This window comes from Prionailurus viverrinus, chromosome F2, assembly GCF_022837055.1.
Source record: "Prionailurus viverrinus isolate Anna chromosome F2, UM_Priviv_1.0, whole genome shotgun sequence".
NCBI classification, from domain to species: domain Eukaryota; kingdom Metazoa; phylum Chordata; class Mammalia; order Carnivora; family Felidae; genus Prionailurus; species Prionailurus viverrinus.
The window spans coordinates 64,498,882-64,517,234 of record NC_062578.1 but is presented as its reverse complement, the minus strand read 5'-3'; the positions used below and the strand labels follow the sequence as shown (position 1 = coordinate 64,517,234).

The following is an 18,353-nucleotide window of genomic DNA, read 5'->3' as shown; positions in this document are numbered from 1 at the left end:
TGAGAGCAGGGTAGAACTCCTTCTGGCCTTGAGGACTGAGAAATAGAAAGAGGGAACAGATGAAGTTTAACAGGATTATGAGCAGCATAATTTACCTATACAAAAAATCTCTGCATAAATGAGTTTGCACACAAGTGTCAAAAGTTTAGGGAGACAAACATTGGACTGAAGCCTAAAAATGAATCAGCAAAAGAATGCTATTTATAAAAAAAGATAGCAATAACTTAGTATTTACTAAAGAAAAAATATAGACCAGAATATTCAAAAGTACCAGAGACTGAGTGTTAATCAGGTTTCTACTAGGTTCTATAAATTTTAAAAAGAAGTGGGAAACTCAAAGTAATGGCCGCAGTACTGGAGCAAAATGACAAGACTGTTGCTGTTTTGGCATTTGTCTTGTATCATACTGAACAATCTTATTTAAAAATTGTCCAGCATTCCTAAATTGTTTCTTTAAAAATCAGTGAAATAAGATATTTAATACTTCCCAATGCAAGAAGCTAAAAGTTACAAAAAATCAAGTAAACATGAATTATAAAATTGTAAGTATTCTAATAGTATTAAGTATAATTTTAAAAATAAATAAAATTACTGAAGTAATTATTAAAAAACTAAACCAAAACAGAAATTTTATTTGACTTTTGTGTTATTGTAAAAAACAAAGTGTCTCAATTAATGCACGTGTATTTTTATGTAAACTCTTCCAGTTACTCTCTCTGATTCAGTACTAATCAGAGAACCACTGGGGATATTATAAGTCTACTCTATGTCTTGTTGATAATTTTGAAAAAATCTTCCAGAACAACTTTTTGTTTTTCAGCAAAGGCTATAATCTTTGTATTGATACTGAATTGTTGATTTTTTCCCAAAGAAAGCTGCTCCTCTTACGTTAGTTTTCACCATGTGTAAATTAATTAACTATACTACTTTTGATACTTTTATATTTATATTTCACTTCTTTGAAAGTCACTGAAATACACTCAGACATTTTACATTAGAAACTTTGTTTTGCTGTCATTTTCTTGTCTTTAGAGATACAGGAGTTCTGAAAAGATGCATCTTTACCCCAGATTTTTAATCCAGTATTGATTCTGGGTACAGGAGAGATTGGTTCAGCAAGTATTTCCATCACAAATTAACTGGATCATTAATATTCATCGATTTCATGCTTTGGATTCCAAATTGGTCATTTCCTGGATATGCTCTGAGCTGGTTTCTCTAGCAGCTACTAGCTATATGGCTTCCTTCAGCTTCAGGCTCCCCACCATCCTCGCGCTTCACCCAAAGCTGTGGCATCTTTACAGCTATGGCTGGCACAGCTCAGCTGCCCGTGGCCCTTCTACATTTTCAGCATTTATTCCGTACTTCTGTCTGCTCTTCCCCCCACCCCCACCCAGAGCTTCCAATCACACCTGCAGGCAGCAGTGTAGGTATAGCTTTTAGTATTTCCCTTCTGGCCCAAACAGGGGGGTTAACTCTTCCTACCCAAAGGAGAAATGTATCAGCTTCAGAGAGCTGCCTATTCCACTCTGGCAATCTTTCTTGGATTGGTTGGAAGGGTAAGGAAGAGACGCAACGATGGAGAGGGGAGATATGGAGGGAACAGAATTTTAAAGAGCTGCAGAAGGCCCATGGTAAGAAAGTAGGGCCTGAAGAGGGATTTAGCAGGGGCAGAACAAAGTTAAGAAGTGAGTAATACTGTAGGCTGATGTTTGAAATAGGGGTTTTCCAGCCACAACAATACTATTTCGGTATTTTTTTTTCCCTTGGTTGTAACATGTACTACTTTTTATTGAAACTGATTTGCCTTTCTAACTATATTTTCCTTGAGCTAATATCATTTATACAATTAAAAAAATAAGTCAGTGGTTGGAGTTTAAGACTACAGAATTACCCTGATTTGTCCAACTGAAAAAGTAGGTAACTCTTACATAATAATTGAGATGAAGTATTCTAAAATGATTTTTCATTGAATAAAACAGCCTACTGAATTCAAGATGTTTTTTAAATGCTTTTAAAGAAAAGAATGGATACTTTTTATTTTATACTATATCCACTTAATCCTAATATCACATTTTTTCTATATGCAACTAATGAGGCCTCACAATTTGAGTCAACTTCTTAAAAATTCTTTATCAATTAGTTTAAAATAAGTTCATATTAGGTACTAATGAATAAGACTGATAGATGACTAATGAATGTTAACACTGGTATTAAGTTAACATTTAGTAATAGAAGTAAAACCTTAAACTATGACCATTGGAAAAAGTGTTACTTTCCTGAATAAGAAAAATCCATAAAGCTAACTTCACTCAGTATATGAAATGAATTTTTATTAACAGTCATGGTTAAAGTCTCAATGGTTAAAGAATCAATGCTCAAGATAACAGTAATTTCTCTGTAGTTGCATTTCTTTCTATTTGCAGTCTCTATCCTCCTGTTACAACCAAAAATATATAACAAGAAATTTTATAAAAAGGTCTAGAGACAAAAGTTAAAGTTAGGTAAGATGGCAGAGCAGCATGGAAGTTCTGTTTCTCTAGTGCCTGAAATGCAGCCAAATCATCACGAAACCATTTTGCACACCTAGAAAATTGATCTGAGGATTAACACAACAATCTGCATTAACTTGAGCCATAGAACTCGGCAGGAATTTACCCAAAACAAAGAACAGGAAGAAATGACAGCCAGGGACTTAATCAACACAGATATAAGAAAGATGTCTGAACCTGAATTTAGAATCACGATAATAAGAATACCAGCTGGGGTTGAAAAAGCATAGAATCATATGTCCCTTTCTGGACATAAAAGAAGTAAAATCTAGTCAGGACAAAATTTAAAATGCGATACTGAGGTGCAATCTTGAATGGTTGCCACAGCAGCAAGGATGGATGAAGCAGAGCATCAAATCAGTGATATAGAAGACAAACTTATGGAGAACAGTGAAACAGAAAAAAACAGGGAAATTAAGGCAACAGAGCACGATACGAGAATTAGAAAACTCAGTGACTCATTAAAAAGGAATAACATCTGAATCATAGAGGTCCTGGAGGGATGAAGAGAGAGAAAAAGGGGTAGAAGTTTTATGTGGGCAAATCATAGCAGAAAAGTTCCCTAACACGGAGAAAGACACGGACATCAAAATCAACAAAAAACGACCATCAGCAAGGGATATCAGTCAAATTCACAAAATACACAGACAAGGAAAGAATTATGAAAGTAGCAAGGGAAAAAAGTCATTAACCTGTAAGGTAAGACAGATCAGGTTCACAGCAGACCTTTCCACAGAAACTTGGCAGGCCAGAAAGGAGTGGCAGAATATATTCAACGTGCTAAACCAGAAAAATATGCAGGCAAGAATTCTTTATCTAGCAAGGCTGTCATTCAAAATAGAAGGAGAGATAAAGGGTTTCCCAGACAAACAAAAACTAAAGGAGTTGGTAACCAGTAAACCAGACCTGCAAGAAATTTTAACGGGGACTCTCTGAGGGAAAAGACGAAAGAAAACAAAAAAGACCAAAAGCAACAACGACTAGAAAGTACCAGAAAACACCACCAGAAACTCCTAACTCTATAGGAGTGCCTAACACAATGGCAAGAAGTTTAAATCTTTCAGTACTCACTCTAAATGTCAATGGACTAAAAACTCCAATCAAACACATCAATCAAAAGATACAGGGTAACAGAATTGATAAGAAAACAAGATCCATCTATATGCTGTTTACAAGAGACCCATTTTAGATCTAACGACGCCTTCAGAATGAAAATAAGAGGATGAAGAGCCATCTATCATGCTACTGGTTGCCCAAAGAAAGCTGGAGTAACCATACTTATACCAGACAACCTAGATTTTAAAATAAAGACTGTAACAAGAGATGAAGAAGGGCATTATATCATAATTAAGGGGTCTATCCACCAAGAAGATCTAACAATTGTAAACATTTGTGTTCCCAATGTGGAACACCCAAATATATAAATCAATTAATCAGAAACATAAAGAAACTCATTGACAAGAATATCATAATAGTAGGGGACTTCAACACCCCACTTATAACAATGGACAGATCATCTAAGCAGAAAATCAATAAGGAAACAATGGCTTTGAATGACACACTGGACCAGATGGACTTAACAGATATATTCAGAATATTTCATTCTAAAGCAGCAGAATACACATTCTTTTCCAGTGCACATGGAATATTCTCCAGAATAGATCACATACCAGGACACAAATCAGCCCTCAGCAAGTACAAAAAGATCAAGATCATAGCATGCATATTTACAGACCACAATGCTATAAAACTTGAAGTCAACCACAAGAAAAAATTTAGAAAGACAACAAATACTTGAAGAATAAAGAATATTGTACTAAAGAATGAAGAATGGGTTAACCAAGAAGTTAAAGAGGAAATTAAAAAGTACATGGAAGCCAATGAAAATGATAACACCACAGCCCAAAACCTCTGGGACGCAACAAAGCCATCAAAAGAGGGAAGTATATAATAATCCATGCCTTCCTAAAGAAGGAAAAAAGGTCTCAGATACACAACCTAAGCTTACACCTTAAAGGGCTGGAAAAAGAACAGCAAATAAAACCCAAGCCAGCAGAAGGCAGGAGCCAATAAAGATTAGAGCAGAAATCAATGCTATCAAAACCAAAAAAACAGTACAACAGATCAATGAAACCAGAAGCTGATTCTTTGAAAGAATTAACAAAATTGATAAACCCCTAGCCAGTCTGATAAAAAAAAAAAAAAAAAAGAAAAAAAAAAAGAAAAATAAATAAATAAGTAAATAAATAAAATCAAGAACAAAAGAGAAGAGACCACAACCAACACTGCAGAAATACAAACAATAATAAGAGAATATTATGAGCAATTATATGCCAATAAATCGGGCAATCTGGAAGAAATGGACAAATTCCTAGAAACATATAAACTACTAAAACTGAAACAGGAAGAAACAGAAAAATTTGAACAGTCCCATAACAAGAAATTGAATTAGTAATAAAAAATCTCCCCAAAACAAGAATCCAATTAACACTCTTCTGAAGCTGTTCCAAAAAATAGAAATGGAAGGAAAACCTCGAAAATCATTCTATGAGGCCAGCATTACCTTGATTCCAAAACCAGACAAAGATCCCATTAAAAAGGAGAACTACAGACCAATTTCCCTGATGAACATGGATGCAAAAATTCTCAACAAGATATTAGCCAACCGGATCCAATAATATATTAAAAGCATTATTCACCATGGTACCTGGGATGCAGGGCTGGTTCAATATCCACAAGTCAATCAATGTGATACATCACATCAATAAAAGAAAGGACAAGAGCCATATGATCCTCTCAATAGATGCAAAGAAAGCATTTGACAAAATACAACGTCCTTTCTTGATAAAAGCCCTCAAGAAAGTAGGGATAGAAGGGTACCTCAAGATCATAAAAGCCATATACAAAAGACCCACTGCTAATATCATCCTCAATGGTGAACAACTGAGAGCTTTCTACCTAAGGTCAAGAACATGACACAGATGTCCACTCTCGCCACCAATATTCAACATAGTATTGGAAGTCCTAGCCTCTGCAATCAGACACCATAAAGGAATAAAAGACATCCAAATTGGCCAGGAGGAGGTCAAATTTTACTCTTCACAGATGACACGATACTCTATATGTAAAACCCAAAAGATTCCACCAAAAAACTGCTAGAACTGATCCAGGAATTCAGCCAAGTTGCAGGATATAAAATCAACGCACAGAAATCAGTTGCATTTCTATACACCAATAGTGAAGCAACAGAAAGAGAAATCAAGGAATGGATCCCATTTATAATTGCACCAAACCATAAAAATACCTAGAAATAAATCTAACCAAAGAGGAGAAGAATCTATACACTGAAAATGATAAAAAGCTTAAGAAAGAAATTGAAGAAGACACACAAAAAAATGGAAAAATACTTCATACTCACAGACTAGAAGAACAAATATTGTTAAAATGTCGATAGTACCCAAAGCAGTCTACATATTGAATGGAATCCCTATCAAAATAATACCGGCATTCTTCATAAGGCTAGAACAAACAATCCTAAAATTTGTATGGAACCAGAAAAGACCCTAAATAGCCAAAGCAATACTGCAAAAGAAAAGCAAAGCTGGAGGCAATCTCGGACTTCAAGATGTATTACAAAGCTGTAATCATCAAGACAGTATGGTACTGGCACAAAAATAGATACTTAGATCAATGAAACAGAATAGAGAATCCAGAAATGGACCCACAAACGTATGGCCAACTAATCTTTGACAATGTAGGAAAGAATATCCAGTGTAATAAAGACAGTCTCTTCAGCAAATGATGTTGGGAAAACTGGATAGCGACATGCAGAAGAATGAACCTGGACCACTTTCTTACACCATACACAAAAATAAACTCAAAATGGATGAAAAACCTAAATGTAAGACAGAAAGCCATCAAAATCCTGGAGGAGAAAGCAGGCAAAAACCTCTTTTGACCTCGGCCACAGCAAGTTCTTACTCAACATGTCTCTGAGGCAAGGAAAAGAAAAGCAAAAACAAACTACTGGGACCTAATTAAGATAGAAAGTTTCTGCACAGTGAAGGAAACAATTAGCAAAACTAAAAGGCAACCGAGGGGCGCCTGGGTGGCGCAGTCGGTTAAGCGTCCGACTTCAGCCAGGTCACGATCTCGTGGTCCGTGAGTTCGAGCCCCGCGTCAGGCTCTGGGCTGATGGCTCAGAGCCTGGAGCCTGTTTCCGATTCTGTGTCTCCCTCTCTCTCTGCCCCTCCCCCGTTCATGCTCTGTCTCTCTCTGTCCCAAAAATAAATAAACGTTGAAAAAAAAAATTTTTTTTAAAAAACTAAAAGGCAACCGAAGGAACAGGAGAAGATATCTGCAAATGACATATCAGATAAAGGGTAGGTATCCAAAATCTATAAAGAACTTATCAAAATCAACACCCAAAAAACAAATAATCCAGTGAAGAAATGGGCAAAAGACATGAAGAGGCACTTTTCAAAAGAAGACATCAAGATGGCTAATAGATACATGAAAAAATGCTCAACATCACTCATCATCAGGGAAATACAAATCAAAACCACAATGATACCACCTCACACCTGTCAGAATGGCTAACATTAACAACTCAGGCAACAACAGATGTTGGCGAGGATGCAGAGAAAGAGGATCTCTTTTGCGTTGCTGGAGGGAATGCAAACTGGTGCAGCCACTCTGGAAAACAGTATGGAGGTTCCTCAAAAAATTAAAACTAAAATTGTCCTATGACCCAGTAGTTACATTATTGGGTATTTATCCAAAGGATACAGGTGTGCTGTTTTGAAGGGATACATGCACCCCAATGTTTATAGCAGCGCTATTGACAATAGCCAAATTATGGAAAGAGCCCAAATGTCCATTGACAGCTGAATGGATAAAGATGTAGTGTGTGTGTGTGTGTGTGTGTGTGTGTGTATACATACAGTATTACTCGGCAATCAAAAAGAATGAAATCTTGCCATTTGCAACTATGTGGATGGAACTAGAGGCTATTATGCTCAGCGAAAGTAGTCAGAGAAAGACAAATATCATATAACTTCACTTATATGTGGTACTTAAGATACCATGCAGATGAATATAAGGGAAGGGAAACAAAAATAATATAAAAACAGAGAGGGGGACAAAACATAACAGACTCTTAAATATAGGGAACAGAGGGTTGCTGGAGGGGTTCTGGGTGTGGGGATGGGCTAAATGGGCAAGGGGCATGAGGGAAGACACCTGTTGGGATGAGCACTGGGTGTTATATGTAGGGGACGAATCACCAGATTCTATTCCTGAAATCAGTATTGCACTATCTGCTAACTAACTTGGATGTAAAATAAAAATGAAGGTCTATAGCAATCAGGATAAAAGTTAGGTATCTTTTCCAATATATAGCTAAAGGGAATGAGATACAAAATTTTCCTAAAGAAACGTTTTTATGAATGTTAACAGAGATGTACGAATAAAATACAAAGATTCTAAGTCTGGTGGGAAAAAAGTTGCAGAGCATTTCTACTCTGCATTACCCTACCAAGAGTAGTTCTACAAATGAGCATTATACCTAAAAGGCAAAGAATGTGAGAAAAAGTGTGAAGGGTGCCTGGATGGCCCAGTCGGTTAAATGTCCGACTCTTGGTTTTGGCTGAAGTCATGATCTCACGGCTTCGTGGGTGCAAGCCCCGCATCAGGCTGTGTGCTGACAGTGCAGAGATGCTTGGGATTCTCTCTCTCCCTCCCTCCCGCAGTCGTGCTGTCTCTAACTCTCTCAAGATAAATAAATTAAATAAACTTTAAAAATGAAATTAAAAAAAAGTACAACAATAACAATGCATTATTTCTGAACAAGTAAACATTTAATGAAATGTACAAACCATTACTTACTCAGACATTCTTTCAAAGCCAAAGCCTGGACATTAGCTAACTGTTTCTCTCTCTGTATAAGTTGCTCCCCAGAAAAATGTGGAAGTGACAAGAAGTCAAAAGGAAAGCCTGAGAAATAAAAAAAAGTCAGTATTAAAGATGTTCTATGACAATAATATTGAGTTCCCAGGAAAGTGTTATTACATAATTTTAAAAAACAAGTCAATTACTCATCTCTGTCTTGCTTATTTCAAAATAAATAATAATTAAGATGCAGAAATTAAGCATACTAAATTATTTTACATTTTAAACTCTAACTAACCTCTTAAATTGAGGGAATTTAGGTAGAATAGAATTTCTTCCATCACATTTTCTTTTACAGGTCAGCTACTCAAGCCAGCCAGTCTCTAAAGATGCTCCCAACAAACTACTCCTGTTTACCTGCTGTGTAGTCTTTCCACAGTGAATCCAGGCCAACCCTATGAAATCAGTAAGGTACTATGGTAAAAGGGACAGTGAATGACTTCTAGGCTAGGTCAAAAAACCCTGAGGCTTCTTAGAACAACTGCTCTAAGAAAAGTTGGCAACCGTGTAAGAAATCAGACTACCCTGAGACTAAAGTGTCGTGAGGAAGCTCACTGGCTATGAGAAAAGGACCTGTGAAGAGAATGTCATCCTAACCCATCTCATCTGCTCCGTCATCCTAATCCAGGAGCCAAATGTGTGGCTGAAGAAGCTGTCTTATACAACAAGCTGCACAAAGTCTTCAAGTGGATGGAGTCTCAGCTCTAAGTGGGACTTCAAAATAGAACCATCCGGCTGTGCCCAGTCAACCCACAGGACTACAAAACATAATAATAAATAGGCATTTTGAAGCTAAACTTGGAGTGGTTTGTCATACAGGGATGGATAATCGAAATGTAGAAAATGAAAAGAAAAAAAAAAGATGGGCAATAAAACAGACTAAGATTCTTGAGAGGAAGTAAAAATGAAGTATAAATTGTAGAAAAATAATATGTGTGTAAAGTGGAAAACACTGAAAATTTCCTATTTAGCACTGAGGTCTGACCTACTAAATTTTACTAGGTAGAATGAAAAGGGGCTTAATTTAGAGTACAGACTCTAAATTGTTCAAATATGCTATTGTATGTTTGAAATAAAAGGCAAATTGAGAGCGAAATGGAGTTTGGGGAAAATAAGTTCATTAAAAACCACATAAGGTTTTTTTTTATTTTTTAAAAAAAAAATTTTTTTTTTAACGTTTATTTATTTTTGAGACAGAGAGAGACAGAGCATGAAAGGGGGGAGGGGCAGAGAGAGAGGGAGATACAGAACCTAAAGCAGGCTCCAGGCTCCAAGCCATCAGCCCAGAGCCCGACGCGGGGCTCGAACTCATGGACCGCGAGATAGTGACCTGAGTCGCAGTCGGACGCTTAACCGACTGAGCCACCCAGGCGCCCCCTAAAAACCACATAAGGTTTAACTACATATACAAACAAATATAAAACGTTTTCCACCTGAAATCAACACTTACTCAGTTTGGCTTCTTCTGTCTTTGCTTTCATCTTTCCATGAATGAAACGGAGTGCAAATGAGCCATTGATCTGGTTGGCTGAGTGAATCAAGGTGGCTTTACATTTTCTCTTGCCAGCACCTTGTAACAGGAGATAATAGCTGGAGCACTCACCTTTCACTTCAACATCTGGAACTAAGCAAAAACAACTATCTTATAAAGTATGTGAAAATTCAGCATGCAACACCACAGAAGGATACATTTGACCCATAGGGTATAATGACTTTCTATGTTATTTGAAAACAAGCTGTTATGCAATACATTTCAGGTAGCACTTGCCCATTTAACTCAGAAAAATGTAAGCAGAGAATCGTAACAAAAAGGATGCAAAGCATAAACACTGTACTTTAAATTAAACTCTGTACTCATTCATTAGCTTTTGATATGGCCTACTAGAGTTCCATGGTATGTTTCTTCTATGACCCCACTATAATGTATCAATTACTATTTCCAGCTTCTATTTCTTTAAAATGGAATAAACTGACCCCTGCGAGCACACACAATTCAGGTGGTGGGAGCAGAAGTGCACAGATACACTTCAGGGTAGCTTTTTGGTCCTTGCAGTGGGCATCCATAATGTATTTTACAGAGGGAATGGAGAGCATTCATTAATCTGGCCCGCCAGTTATGTGAAGGTCAGTTAAGACAGCTTCTTGTATATTTTAAAAACAAATCAAGTGAGGGTTATAGCGAAGGTCAAAGAAAAACTGCGAAGCCTTTGAGATTAAAAATAGAAGTAGAGTCCCTTTTTGTTGAAGATGGTGAATTAGAAATAAGCATTTTCACCGTCTCCTGAAATTCCACAAAATGAGAATAAAAAGATTTTTTAAATAGCACAAATCTACAAGGACTAATATCTGATAGAAGAGACAACAACTGATTTTAAAAGCAGGAAAGCAGATGAATAATTGGTAACAGACTACTGAGGAAGCTGAGAAAAGATAAACAGTGGAGAAAGCTTAGAAGCAACATAATTTATACCACAAACCCTGACAAGACTCTGGGATGATGGTCCCAGATGGCACTGGAAGCAACGTGAAGGTGAAATAGGAAAACAGGTCGAAGTCTGTGAGAAGCAGTTTGGCATCCTGACCACTCTATTGAGGCACATGATTGTCCTGTCCCCAGCCCAGAAGTCTAGTGGTTTACTCCCTGGAGAAAGTAACATAAGCTGCCTCTGGCCTGAGAGCTACTGGACAGAGAGTATGGTTAGAGTTAATTATCAGTGCATTAAGTAAGTACTTGTATACTGAATATTGAGACATTTTACCCTTCTCTATCTACCTGACTTCTAGAATTTTGGAAGCTAGATAACAGAATTGAGCTTTCTTTTGGAAATATGGTCAGTCCTAGAGGAAAGACTAAAGAATGCCAATGTTGGTGTCAGCTAGGTTCCCAGTTGAGATCACCCTAAAATGAAGATCACAGTCAACAAGCTACAGCCATGCATCCAAGTTTTCCCATTAGTTTTCTGGTACTATCTCTTAAATGTGAGCAGGCAGCCAAACATCATAGGACCTCAAGGAAAGTTGTTAGTATGAAAACCAGATGCCAAAATAAACAGAAAACAAGTGACTTGCAGGAAACAAAGAATATGCAGTAAAAAGAAACCATACACACACACACACACACACACACACACACACCCCTAAACCAAACATCCAATCAGGTCACTAGAATCCTCAGAATAGATACTGTATCCATTAAATAAGAACAGAAAATTGTAAGAACATTAAATAATAAAGAGCTTGTGGAAATGAAAAATAAGAAAGCACAGACCTATATTTCACCTAAAAGGTTAGAAGAAAAAGTTCAGTGAATCTACAGAATGTAGAGTAAAAAGACAAAGAAATGGAAAATAGTAGAGGAAGAGAAAAAGAGACAGACACACAAACCAGGAATAACATCTAAACAAGAGTAACAGAGTGAGGAAAAAAAAAAAAAACAGAGGAAAGGAAATTATCAACAAAATAATTTTAAGAACATTTTCCCCAGTAAAAAGACAAGCTTCCAGGCATGCTGAGAGCCCAAAAAAGAACAAAAACAGACCCACTAAAGTGCATCGTCATGAAAATTCAGAAGACTAAGAACAAGTAGGTTCTACAAAATTCCAGTGAAAATATGGGCTTCCTGTTAAAAAAAAAAAATCAAGAATGAGAACAGCACTAGAATTCTAAACAACAGCACTAAAAGCAGGAACATAATGGAGCAATACCTTCAAAATTTCAGGAAGATTTTAGAAAATATGCTCCACCAAAATGGGGGAGAAAGAAAGAAACAGGAAGATTAAAGGATCCAGGGACCAAAAAAGAAAGGGCAAAAGAAATTTCTATGATGATGAAAAAATAGTCTTTTAAACCCAAAGCTATGGAACAAATCTAGAGAGTAAAACCAACCAATCTGGATTAGCCAGGTTATATAGATCTGGAAGAGATTTTTACATATACATGATTGATGGGATACTTAATGTGCTCAAAGGTACTGAACTCAGTTTTACCACTGGAGGAAGGCTTTGTGACTGGATAGAGAAAAAGAATCATTGACTCTAGGTAAAACAGAATAATGCACAGGACAGGAAAATAAGATATATTACATGGCTCAACTGTGAAGAGTGATTACATACTCATAATAATTAAAACTATGAATATTAATTTACAATTACTGGGAGGATAGGGAAGTGAGAAGAATGTGAGTGTGTGGTAGGGGTGAAGAAACTTAGAGGAATCACACTTCCCTGTTTGAAAACTTACTACAAAGCTACAGTACAGAAGACACTGAGGCACTGGTATAAGGACAGGCATACAGATTAACAGAATTCAGAGGCCAGAAATATACTCCCACATTTAGAGTCAAATGATTTTTATTTATTTATTTTTGAGAGAGAGAGAGAGAGAGAGAGAGAGAGAGAAAGTGCGAGAGGGGGAGGGGCAGAGAGAGGGAGAGTCCCGAGCAGGCTCCACAATGTCAGTGCAGAGCCAGATGCAGGGCTGGAACCCACTAACTGAGATCCTAACCTGAGCCAAAGCTGGACGTTTAACCAACTGAGCCACCCAGGCGCCCATACAGTCAAATAATTTTCAACAAAGGTGCCAAAACAAGTTGAAGGAGAAGGAACAGTCTTTTCAACAAATGCTCTTGGAACACATGAACATCCAATATGCAAAAGAACAAAGTTGAACTCCCACCCATCCACCTCTCAGTGGATTAATTAATATACAAAAAATTATACAAAAATTAATTCAAAATGGATCATAGATATACATTTAAGAGCTAAATTTTAAAACTCTTACCATAAAAAAAGGCATCAATCTTCACGACCTTGGATTAGGCAATGGTTTGTTAAATAAGAGACCCAAAGCACAAAAAACAAAAGAAAAAAAAATAAAAAGTTGAATTTCACCAAAATTAAGAACTTTTGTGCTTCAAAGTACATCATCAAGATAATGAAGAGTCAAGCCACTATGGACCTGGGGTAATAATGATATGTCAATGCAGGCTTGTCATTTGTAACAAACGTACAATTGGGGTGGAACGTTGGAAACAGGGGAGGTTACATGTTTATGAGGACATGGGCTATATGGAAACTGTACTTTCTGCTTAATTTTGTGGAGTATTGAAAACTGCTCTAAAAAAATAAAGATTATTAATTTAAAAAAGAAGTACTCATATGGCAAGGCTGCTGTGAAGACGATTAAATGCGAGATGGTACGTGGAAAGTGCTTAGATCATTGACATATCCTAATTATTCAGTAAATATTACTAATTAATAAAAAAAGTCAATCTGCAGAATAGAAGAAAGTATTTGTAAATCATATATCTTATGAGGGATTTATATCTAGAATATATAAATAGCTCCACAACTACAATAATAAAAAGACAACTAACTCAATTAAAAACCGAGTAAAGGATCTGCATAGACATTCCTCCAAAGATATATACAAATGGCCAATAAGCACATAAAGATGTTCAATGCCATTAACCAACAAGGTCCTGTAAGTCAAAACCACAAAGAGATACCACTTTACCTCCCTTGGATGAATATAACAAAAAATATAGACAATACCAGGTATTGATAAGGAGGCAGAGAAAATGGAACTCTTATAGACTGCTGGTAGGAATATAAAATGGTACAGCCACTTTAAAAGTTAGGCAATTCCTCAAAAGCTAAACATATAATTAACACATAACTCAGCAATTCCACTCTCAGGTTTATATCCAAAATAATTTTTTTTTTTAAATTTTTTTTTTTAATGTTTATTTATTTTTGAGACAGAGACAGAGCATGAACGGGGGAGGGGCAGAGAGAGAGGGAGACACAGAATCGGAAACAGGCTCCAGGCTCCGAGCCATCAGCCCAGAGCCCGACGTGGGGCTCGAACTCACAGACCGCGAGATCGTGACCTGGCTGATGTCGGACGCTTAACCGACTGCGCCACCCAGGCGCCCCCAAAATAATTTTAAACATATGTGTTCACGCAAAAATATGTACACAAATATTCACGGCAGCATTATTTACAACAGCTCAAAAGAATCAACAGCTAAAGTGTCCGTCAACTGATGTGTGAATAAATAATGAGTGATACATCCAAATGACAGAGTAGTATTCAGCAATAAAAGGGAATGAAGTATTGGTATGAAGTACAACAAAGATAAACCTTAAAAATATTATGCTATATGTGTGTACACACACACACACAGGAAAAATAAATTTGTGTAATTAAAAAAAATTATTTTAGGTTTTATTTGTTTTGTGAGAGAGTGAGAGAGAGCTTGAGCAGGGGAGGGGCAGAGAGAGAGAAAGAGAGATTCCCAAGCAGGCTCTGTGATGTCAGCACGGAGCCCGACATGGAGCTCCACCTCTCGACTCGTGAGACCATGACCTGAGACAAAATCAATAATTGGATGCTTAACCAACTGAGCCACCCATGTGCTCCAAAACTACTGTAATTTTATTACAACAGTTCATTTCACAGATGAACATACTGTGGCTTAAAGCTTATCCTCCAAAACATGCAGGAAGTACAAAAATAAATTTATGCAATTAGTGTGCAACACAGACATTAATACCATTCATAAACATCAATTTTAGAAAAGAAATTTAAATAAAGGTTATTAGAAAGATAAAACACTTGTTACCAGTTGCATTTGAAACTAAGATTTGCCAAGAGTTATAGTGACTTTTAATTCATTTACCAACTCAGCACTTTGCCAATTCAAGTTATGTGTATCTCTTCAACCCATGACATCCTTTCCACATTGATTGTAAATTCCATCACCTTTATTAGCATTTTAATCACAGAGGCCTGTAATTACAACAATCTTATTTTCCTCAAAAGAATAATATTTATTTTAAAGAACTCCCCTGACCATGATTATGCAGTCATTTAAAAAATGTTGTTCCAGATTTGGTAGGTGTTAATTGAAGGCTTATTAAATAACTTTTATGTAAAGACCACAGAGAGTAACAGATTTACAATTAGCTTTGTTATTCAATTCCCATAGCTCTTCCTAAAGAAATAAGGGGAAATGATTACAACAGAAAATTTCTGTTTTCATCAGTTACTTTTACACTATTAACTCTGAAGAGATTGATTGGCTTGCATGCCCTCTCTCCACCAAAACAAACATCCATTTTGGATCTATTATACAGGGAAAATGAAAGAGGCCAAAACTACAAGTGCCCTTTAATTGTATCAAAGTTTACAGGTAACATACACACTTTAACGAAGAGATATATTGATTTCTTTAGCAAACAAAATTCTAGTAAAATAAAAATCAAGTCATATTTTGTATCAGTAAGTTTCTCAGTGGTTCTTAAAATCCTGTAAACAGTTTAACAGGGGCGCCTGAGTGGCTCAGTGGGTTAAGCATCCCACTTCAGCTCAGGTCATGATCTCACAATTTGTGGGTTTGAGCCCCGCATTAGGCTCTGCTGCCGGCTGGAAGCCTGCTTCTGATTCTGTGTCTCCCTCTCTCTGTCTGCCCCTCCACCACTCATGCTCACTCTCTCTCTCTCTCTCTCTCTCAAAAATAAATAAACATTAAAAAAATTAAAAATAAATAAAAATAAAACAATAAAACAGTTTAACAATATAAAATACAAAATCATATGAATGTAAAGAGGAAATAATATTCCACTTGATATAATGAAAAATATCTCAGGGTGATTAGGGAAGTAAGATATTCTGGTTAAGTAAATCTTCTAACTTAATGACAAGTATATATATATATATATATATATACATATATATATATATACACACATATATACACACACACATGTATATATATGTGTATATATATGTATATATGTGTATATATGTATGTATATAAGAAAAATAAAATACCCATTATATGATAGTCACACTAAAAATTAAACAATAAAATAAAAATCTAGTCTTCAATAGGCATTTTGCAAGGCTACACACTTTCCAACAGAGATATCATTGTTCAAACAATTCTAAAGCCTAAAATAGTGTTTCTCCCCTCCACACACATTTTTTTTTTTTTTTTTTTTTTTTGCCTCAGAGCATCTGAAGGACTTTCTCTTTAGCAACAGTCGTTCTCTAGCCTAGGGCTGAGAAGAACACATCTAGGGCAGAAGTTCTTAATACTGGATGCACTTGAAACACTTGTGTGCTTTAATAATTTTTTTTAATGTTTATTTATTTTGAGAGGGAGAGAGAGAGAGAGAGAGAGAGAGAGAGAGAGAGAGAGAGAAAACAAGTGGGGGATGGGCAGAGAGAGGGGAGACACAGAATCCGAAGCAGGCTCCAGGCTCTGTGCTATCAGCCCAGACCCTGATGCAGGGCTCGAACCCAGAAGAGCTGAGATTATGCACTGAGTCGAAGTTGGACACCTAACCGACTGAGCCATTGGGTGCTATTACAAACTACTGGGGTCCTGGCCTGGTCTCTTCCCCAGAGATTTGTATTTAATTGTTCTCAGGTAGGGCCCCATTTGGCTTTCTTCCTTTTTGACTTTCTTTCCTTCCTTCCTTCCTTCTCTCTGCCACAAAAAGGTATATGTGAGGTATAATTTACACATACTTATATACATATAGCAGAGTATAAATGTGATTAACTTAAGAATTAATACAATTATGCATCCATCACTAGAATCCAGTTTGAGAAAACTTCCATTATCTCTCTGCAGTCAATCTCCTCTCCTATTTCTGGCCTCAGGCAACCACTGATCTGCTTTCTAGTCCTTTAGCTTTTTGTAGAAATTCCATATAAATGAAATCATGTAATGAATAGTCTTTTAAATCTGGCTTTATAAACATACCATATTTAGGTACACCCAAAACTTCTCATGCCTCAATATGTTGAGCACTATTCCACTGTATGGACAAAACAAACTGTGTTTATCCATTCACTGGCTGATGGGTGTTTGCACGGTTTCCAGTTCTTAGCTGCTATAAATATGGCTTTTATTAACAGTTCCTTGCAAGTGTTTGTGTGAACATATGTTCTCATTTCTCCTGGATAAATACCTAGGAATGGAAATACTGGATTGCAGTTAAGTGTAAGTCTAACTGCCCAACTGTTTTCCAGAGTATCTACACCATTTTATACTAATACCACCAATGTGTGAGATTTAGTTTCTTCACATTCTCATCAACATTTGATAGTCACTGTTTTTCTTTTTTAAGTTTTTATTTATATATCTGGAGTGAGAGAGAGTGGGGGAGAGTGGCTCACAAACTGAGCTGTGAGGTCATGACCTGAGCCGAAGTTGGACGCTCAACTGACAGCCACCCAGGCACCCCTGATAGTCACTATTTTAATAACAGCCATTCTAGTAAGTATACTAAAACATTGTGGTTTTAATTTGCATTTCCCAAAAGACTAATGATGTTGAGCATCTTTCACGTGCTTTATTAGCTATTCATGTATCTTTAATGAAATGTCTATTGAAGTCTCTTACCTACTTATTAATTGGGTTGTCTCCTTACTATTGAGTTGTAAGAATTTTTTTATATATATTTCTCCATTGTTAGACATGATTGGAAATGTTTTCTCTTAGTAGCCTTTAAAATTTTCTTCTAGTGTTCTCAAAAAGTGGCCATTTTTAAATCTGGTGAATTTATAGATTTGTTTTATTTCTATAGATCTTTACAAAAAAAATTTTTTTTAATGTTTATTTTTGACACAGAGAGAGACAGAGCATGAGCAGGGAAGGGGCAGAGAGAGAGGGAGACACAGAATCCGAAGCAGGACCCAGGCTCTGAGCTGTCAGCACAGAGCCCGACGCGGGGCTCGAACTCACAGACCGCGAGATCATGACCTGAGCTGACGTCGGACACTCAACCGACTGAGCCACCCAGGCGCCCCTTTATAGATCCTCTTTTTGGTAAACAT

At 36.6% G+C, this 18,353-nt stretch overlaps 1 protein-coding gene across 4 annotated transcripts in view; it reads right to left on the bottom strand.

Moving 5' to 3' along the window:
* MTBP (MDM2 binding protein) overlaps positions 1-18,353 on the bottom strand; it is an 87,652-nt gene that overhangs the window by 33,847 nt on the left and 35,452 nt on the right. For 3 of the 4 annotated variants that reach the window (XM_047842221.1, XM_047842224.1, XM_047842222.1), the window contains exons 12-13: positions 9,952-10,125; positions 8,439-8,546 (exon numbers count right to left, since the gene is read on the bottom strand). In XM_047842221.1, coding sequence (XP_047698177.1) covers positions 8,439-8,546; positions 9,952-10,125 — 282 coding nt within the window. The remainder of the gene's footprint in view (positions 1-8,438; positions 8,547-9,951; positions 10,126-18,353) is intronic. The other variant, XM_047842223.1, reaches the window with a different exon arrangement.